The sequence below is a fragment of the Macadamia integrifolia genome, chromosome 10 (genome assembly GCF_013358625.1).
Source record: "Macadamia integrifolia cultivar HAES 741 chromosome 10, SCU_Mint_v3, whole genome shotgun sequence".
Classification (NCBI taxonomy): Eukaryota; Viridiplantae; Streptophyta; class Magnoliopsida; order Proteales; family Proteaceae; genus Macadamia; species Macadamia integrifolia.
The window spans coordinates 23,307,514-23,315,439 of NC_056566.1; the positions used below are offsets into that span (position 1 = coordinate 23,307,514).

At 37.0% G+C, this 7,926-nt stretch overlaps 1 protein-coding gene across 1 annotated transcript; it reads right to left on the bottom strand.

Annotated features, from left to right (window-relative positions):
- Nucleotides 1-555: 555 nt before the first annotated feature.
- On the bottom strand, nt 556-2,175 carry LOC122091918 (bZIP transcription factor 53-like). The gene has a single exon (XM_042662161.1). It carries the CDS (start codon nt 1,417-1,419, stop codon nt 781-783), a length of 639 nt encoding a protein of 212 aa, XP_042518095.1. The 5' UTR covers nt 1,420-2,175; the 3' UTR covers nt 556-780.
- Nucleotides 2,176-7,926: the final 5,751 nt, after the last annotated feature.

Genomic DNA, 7,926 nt, shown 5'->3' on the forward strand with positions numbered 1-7,926 from the left:
GTGAGAGGGTTGGGATTTGATTCAAATCCTTTGTAGTGAGAGGTGAGTGGTAGTAAGGATCTAATGGTTGATGTATCAACCCCAGTAGTTGGATTCACTACCTCATCATAGAGGATTTTTAGGCCGTTGGGCACACCCCTTGCATCTGGGCACCCCACCAACGTATCAGACTTCTCTTATAGAGTGATAAAATTATTTCTATGGGGAAAGTGTGGGAATTGCCCGACATATGGGGTGAAATGATTGCTCTAACCCTTACATACAAGTATTCATCGATATGGTCTTAGATCAACAAGGTTGATTGAAACCTCCTAATATGAAACAGTAAAAGAAACGATCCAAACAGACAATTCATCAATACTCGAATGAATTAAAACTAAATTAAATTAGAATCCAATTCGATTCAACAACTCATACTTGATTTTCTCTACAATGGCATAATCATCCATTCATCCATAAAAAAACAGACACAAACCCAAGTAAATGCTCGTCAGTTTTGTTAAAAAGCATCCCATCTCCATAAACAAATGATAATTAACATCTAAAACAAATCAGTGTATCAATCCCAATTCCAATTAAAAATAATAATAATAATAATAATCTAACATGCTAATAAGATCCAGAATAGTTAAAAACGGAGTAGCTGACACCTATCTGCATCTAAGTAATCTATGCACACTAAAGATGATCATCAGTCACTACTAAACTGAGACTACCAGACTAAAAAGAAAGAGATGGTTAATCCTAAGACTATATTCTGAGAAGGGAATTAGTAGTGCACTAGAAAAATATTGTGCCCATATCAGTAGAAGCCATGATTGGCTGTGATGAGAACGGAAGTTGCCATGGTTCTAGCAGAGGTTCTAGCAGAGGATCCGATGAGACCGGAAGTTGCCATGGTTCCAGCAGAGGATCTGATGAGACCGGAAGTTGCCATGGTTGTTCCAGCAGAGGATCCGATATCCCAGGCAAGTTCTTGAACAGAAGGCTGGTATCGTTCAGAGGATCCGATATCTCAGGCAAGTTCTTGAACAGATGGCTGGTATCCTTCAGAGGATCCGATATCTCAGGCAAGTTCTTGAACAGATGGCTGGTATCCCGTACCAAGTCGGCGAATCTTTCGAGAGACTGCACCCTTTCACGCAATTCCGCCAAAAGAGCCTTCAAAACCCGGTTTTCAGACTCGAACTGATTGCAGCGTTGCTGGCTGAACTCGGCTTTCTGCACTAGCTCACTGTTCTGTTTCTGAAGTTCGCTTATTTGCCCAATCAGATCATCCAGATGCTGCTGCTTCCTAATCCGCGATCGCCTCGCAGATTCGCGGTTCGAAATCATCCTTTTCCTTTTCCGCTCATTGACTACCGCGTTCTGCTGATCGCCTTCGGATCCGGAGCTAGTGAGTGGTTGCGTTGATGACATTCCTCCCTTTCTTAGGTTATTCTCCGCGGATTAGAGAGATGGGTGTTCTCAAACAATAAAATTTGACAAGAAATTGGAAAAAAAATAAATAAATAAATAAAAACAAAAACGATCGATCAGAGAATAATGAGATTAATGGACAACATAGAACCAGTAGAGGAAGACAACAGAGAAAGACAGAAGAAGACGGAGCCCACGCAGGAGGGTCACGTAGCTCATAAAGCACAGAGATGGGATTTCCACAGCAGAAAACCTAAATCGACCAATATCATGACAAGAAATCAATCCAAAGGGTTACCAGACTAACCAAGCCTAGATTAAAAAGCTCGAACCGCCCAAATCACAATAAAAAACAGATCCAAAAGACAGGATCTTTGAAACAAAGACGGCAATCAAACCATCTCTTCTGAACCAAAGAAAAACGGGAAAAGAAACGTGAAACGAAGAAGATACTTAGCCTGATCAGTATATCTTGGACAAGAACAAGAAAGACGGTGGCGACGATCCTGAAAAACAAGGACTAACTGAAAGGAACAGGACGGACGAGCAAGCAAGCAAAAGATTGGAAGGGAAATATGAATTGGTGAAGGTACCTAGCTTCCTCTGGAGCAGCTTTTATAGAATTGAGAAGTGGAAAAACGAAGAAAACGAGTTGGGTTTCCTAAATTATCATTGGGAAATATTTTTTAAAACTTTCTAACTTTAATCGTAATCTTAATTTCCTGTAGAAGTTCTCCATAGGCTTATAGAGGGAACTTCCATTTTGAAACTTTTGAGGGAGAGTAAGAGAAGCGCGACTGGGTTACTTGCGAAACAGCTGGCTGAAATTAAAAGATTTGGTGAAATTTGTATAATATTATATTTTGGGAAAGGGATAGCCCAAACCCAAGGGGGGTGGGTCACGCATGGCATCTAAGTATTGGTATTGTATCCGCGGTATAATATTGGGATCGGTTTGGTTTAAATCGATCCCAATTCCTGATCAATCCGGATCGATTATCTATATTGTTTCGGGATAAAACTGTAAAATATTTATCCTTCATAAAAAAGCAAGGGTAAAATCTATCAACACGTGACAATTCGATCCAATATGATCTGGATCAGCATTGGATCAGGGTATCAGTGTCTACCGATGCCCATACAGTCCCCTAAATCCATGGGAGCCCGAGGTAGCAGATTGCATCAATGAGGGCATGGGCCTAGGTATCATACAGAGGGACAAAGAGATCATTTTAAAATGGAAGAAGAGAGACAGTGAGACAGTGAGACAATGAGACAATGAGTGCTTATTTGCAGTACATTGGCAGTGTGTTCAATCTTTCCCCTCATCTTTTAGGACCTTTTTAGGGAAAAATAACCACTGAAAAAGAAGCATGAAAGAGTGAGTCCTTGTGCCCAAACACCCTTCATAAAATGTAAAAATCTCGCTCATGTTGATGCTTCTGAGTAAGTTCATATTGGCCCCCCATAATGGCGCACCAAGCAGGACCCAACTACCTTTCAAGGAACCCTTTCCCAATTAACGCGGTCTTGATGTGTGATGCTGTCCAGGCACAACCCCTTAAATGGCTAACCCACCCCTACAAAATGAAAATTCCCCCCAATCAACACCCTTGCATATCCCTTCATTGGCTCTCACACGGATGCAGGGCCTCACGAATGGACAACTTTCTTGTCCTCACCTTTTGAAATTGATTTTGGGTTAAAAAAAACCCAGGATAAAATGGAAATTAATCAAAAAGACATTTTTTTTTATCAGGTATGATATCTTTTTATCATTAAATATCTAAAAAATGGTATAAATAATTCATTACATCCATTTCTCTCCACCAATGTTAGAAGAGAATTTATCCACCTCATTTAAATCACTGATTGGATCAGGAAAGGCCATTTCAGATTATAAAAAATAAGTAGGGATGTTAACACATCAGATTTGGATATTTCTTGATCGTATACGGGTACCCTTGAATGGATACAGATGCGAATCTAATTCAGATTTTTAATCATTTGTTTACTCTCTAACTTGTGTAATCCAGACCTTCCTCCCCCTCCCCACCCAAATAAATACAATTTGTTATTAATCCATCTTTTCTAAGTTGTCTTAATTCTTTTTCTCATTCTCTAGAACCTGTCTAAACTTCAAAAACCCTCAAAAACATTAAGTGATTATTTAATCGGATAGGATAATTATTTTCTAGATAATTCGAATTTTAATATAGATACCCTTTGACCAGATACAAATACCCCTAAACGGATATATATGCGAATTCAAATTCAGATTTTGACTATTCATTTACATCCTTAACAATAAGAATTGAGGGTAAATGATGACCTTAGAGTCCAATTATATCATTATATTACCATTTTATCTTCCATATGGATGATATTGCAAAAGAAAACTTAATCTTAATCCATATGTCAAATTTCATATTCAAATTTAATCATTCATTAGATGTTTGAATTTTAGATAATGAAGATAAGAGTTAATAATGAAACTCAAGGGTCCAACCATAAGATCACACAAAGGTGAATGAAGAAATTTTCTCTCCACCTTGTGCAATAAAAACCTAATTTCTCCCTTGTTAGTGTGCAAATCAGACTGAGCTAGAGGGGGAGTATGGAAAGGTGAGTAGAGGGAGAGGGACTGTGAAAAATACAATAAACAATTATGCAACTTGTTTTCAAAGGATAAAGTAGACCAAATGTACAATGTGTTGCCAACCAGAGATGTTATCATCAGTTAGAAGTAAGGAACTGTCTTATTTGGATGAGACTGTTTTGTTTTATCTTAAACACATCAAGTCAAAAGTTTTTCTTGCACTAGAGAGGGAATAAATTCCTTCATGATGGACTATATGGTATATAAATAGTAATTAATAACACAAATTATGAATAATTATGTTTTTAAAAGAATAAGTTAATTCAAAATGTTAATTAATAACATATAATAAATAAGGAGAGAGTTGGGCACACCACTAGCTTTTCTAGAGCTAGTGGCTCAACCAACAGGAGGGGCATTGGGGTTATTTCTAAAGGAGAGGGGGAGAGAGTGTGACACAAGCTGGGCACCCCATAGCAATTTACTCAACCTTTTCCCTAATAACTAGAAGGGCAATTAAAGCGTATCGGGTTGGGTCGAACAATCTCTAAAATAGGGGTTCAACAAACCAAGGGAGTTTTGAAGAAACAAAAAAGACAAAAATGATATAGCAAAATTAGGAGAGAAATGAGAGGAAGATCCCAAGAGAAGGCAAGATGTTTATTCGTACGTGACTCGGCACACTACACAATTGTATTGATAAGATAAAACTTATTTGTTCATTCCAATAATCTACCATGTAACTCGATCTATGGATAAATAGATCTTTAAATTCTGACCATATAAAATTTACTAAGTGACAAAATAGAGTTTTAATACTCGTGCATACATGGATATACATAGGGATTCATGCCAATATGTGAGGAATATATGATTAATTTAATTTGATAACAATTGATAATCCATAGTCTTTTTAATGGTCAAAATTTTCATATCATTCTACGATGTGATAAAATTTTGTAGAATATCAAAGAAATGTTATCTTGATGAGACGTAATATATTTACTTGACTAATGTTAGAAGCAATTATTATCAAATAGATATCTCAATGAATGAATCTCATATAGATATGTTGGCCACTTGTCTGCTTCCCTAAAATCCTCCACAAAATCTTCAACGTGCAAAAAGGCTAATGAAGATATTGCCTTTGATCAAAGATGGTACTACAGTGACTCATGAGGCCTTTAATTGTTTCATTGGCAAAACAAATATACGTCAGTTTCAAAAGACATTGAAACAACCATGAAGGATCCACTCCTCATTTCAAAACTCATCTACGTGTGCCTGGGTCTTTTTAATCATGGGATTACTCTTTGGTCTCTGGATTCTATGGAGAAGGGGAGAAGAATCAGATCCCACTTTTGATTCCTTAGAGACAAAGTTTGAAAATGAACTATAATATGACTTTAAAAGAGATCATGGAGAGAAACTTGAAAGGATGAAATAGAGAAAGTGAGGAGAGAAAAGGGCCAAGTCTAAAGTCATACATTTTATCTTCCTTTCACCTCCCTTTACACAAGTAGCCCCACTTATTTGTGAAATATGGATGCTTTCTTACCTCAGCCCTTGTGAAAACAGAATTTTTATTTTGATGTGACTCTATTGTATGCCAGAGATCATCACTATACATTTTGGATAAGAGCACTAAGAGTTATGGATTTAGTTATCGCTATCGGTATAATACCATATGGATCGATCTAAATCGATCACTTTTGCTTTTATTTAAAAAAAAAAAAAAATACACATTTTTTACTATTTTACCCCTAAACTGATATTGATAATTGATTCTGATCGAAAAAAGTATTAATATTTTTCTCAACTGATATCAATACAATATGACCTATCCAATGTCGATACTTAGAACCATGCTTAGAGTAGAGAATATAAGAAGATCAAAATTAGAAATAAATAAATCTATCTTGTCTTCTTTTGGATTTTGGGTATGAGATTTTTTTTTTTTTTTTTAATGAATCTGCCATAGATTAGGATATCTGTCCGATCCATCCTGTATGGTTGGAACGATTCTAATTAGGAAAGAAATTTAATCAAAATTGAGGGCAAAATTAGTTTCTAGTTTCATGGAATCTCTATTAATAAAAGAAAACTTCTAAATTTTATCCTTTTGTGGCGGATTCGTGAGCTCTAATAAGAAACCTTCTTTATAACTTCTTTTACTGAATGGAAGCAATATTTTCGATATAACTTCTTTAGAGAATGAAAGCAAGCAATATTTGCTTAGGTAAAGCCAACTTGACTTATCCATATCTTTGAAGGAACGCGCTTTGGAGGGTTTTTTTTATATGTTCCCCACATAGGCACTATAAAAAGTACATGACGTGATCCATAAAGTTTTCAAGTACATGGGTCGGATCGAGAGGATCGATTAATCCGGAATTTCTTTTTTGCGAGAAGATTGATTAATCCGGATCAGGATATTATGTCTTTATATATCAAATTTGAAAAAATAATGTACACAATGTGTTGGTAACATACACAAGTTTTAGCTAGAAATGAACAAATAACCTGATTCGCATAATCGATACCATTATCTGATTGATAGAGTGTTTTTATTATGAAAAAGATGGTGTTTTGATTTGGAATTGGTCTGGTACAACCTATAAATACCAATATTAATTTTCGCAACGGACTCATTGCGTAACTTAAATGCACAATAGTGTTCATGAACTTTCTTTTTTCTCCTTGAGCTCTCTTTTCTTTAAGTATGTGGCAGATCTCCCTATATATATATATGAATCGTGAGATGTCCCTCAGACTCCCTGAGAGAGATTCTACATCAAAGAGCATCATCAATAAACGCAAACAATATATTAATCATCCCCATCAAATTTTTAAGAACTCATTTGTTTTCTTTATCAAACCCCATCCATATTTCCATACATAGAAATATAAAATTACTTCAGTGACAGGCATGGTATCGGTATTGGATCGGCCGGATTGGATCAGTATCGGCTGAGATCGATCCTGAGATGGGTATCGGTATGATCCTGTGTATCGGATACCGATCCGACCCGATCCGTTAAAAAATATTTTTAAAACTTGAGTCATAAACGACGAACAGGAGAGAGAGATCTAGGGTTTCGAACGCATCCTTCTCCGCAGGGTAGCTCAATCTTTGGCTGCAGACCGAACTGTCTAGTTCCTCCAGGTTTGATTGATTAGAGTTGGGGGAAGTTTCTTTGGAAACCAATGGCACCTCCTACTAAAGCCGCCGCTACAAAGCACGGGCCTTGAAGGCTGCCAAGGCTGTGAAATCAGGTGCATCTCCTTGAAGAAGAAGGAAAAGAAGATACGAACATCGCTTACATTTCATCGGCCGAAGACATTGAAGAAGGAAAGGAACCCGTAGTACCCCCGTATTAGTGCACCCTCGAGGAACAAGCTTAACCATTATCAGATACTAAGTTTCCTCTTACCACAGAGTCAGCGATGAAGATGATTGAGGACAACAATACTCTGGTTTTGGCAAACAAAATTGGGAAAATTTAAGCCACTGGGTAGGATTTGCGTTTTCTACAAAATCTGTATTTCTGAACCTAGTGGTTCTATCCAAGGTAGGGCAGTTTTGTTAAGAATTTTGAGCATAGAGAGACCTGCATGTCCGTGTTCCCATTTTGTTAACTATAAGGAGGATGTTTCTGTTGCTGATATTTTGATTAATTACATTTCAGAGTTGATTTGGATGCCCAAAAAAACAAAGACCCCGGAAGCGAGTAGGATGAAAAGGACGAACCCTAACGCTGCAGCAACGGTGCTCTTCCTTTCATTTTGGTTTTTTCGTTTTTCTGATTTTAAAAAAAAAAAAAAAAAAAGTGACCGATCCTAGCCAATAACATGACCGATCTGGGAAAACTGTAAGATCTCTGACCCTTACCGATACCGATCCGTAT

Excerpts from the sequence above, each read along its gene's own strand:
- LOC122091918 (XM_042662161.1), bottom strand. The coding sequence starts at position 1,419 with ATGTCATCAACGCAACCACTCACTAGCTCCGGATCCGAAGGCGATCAG.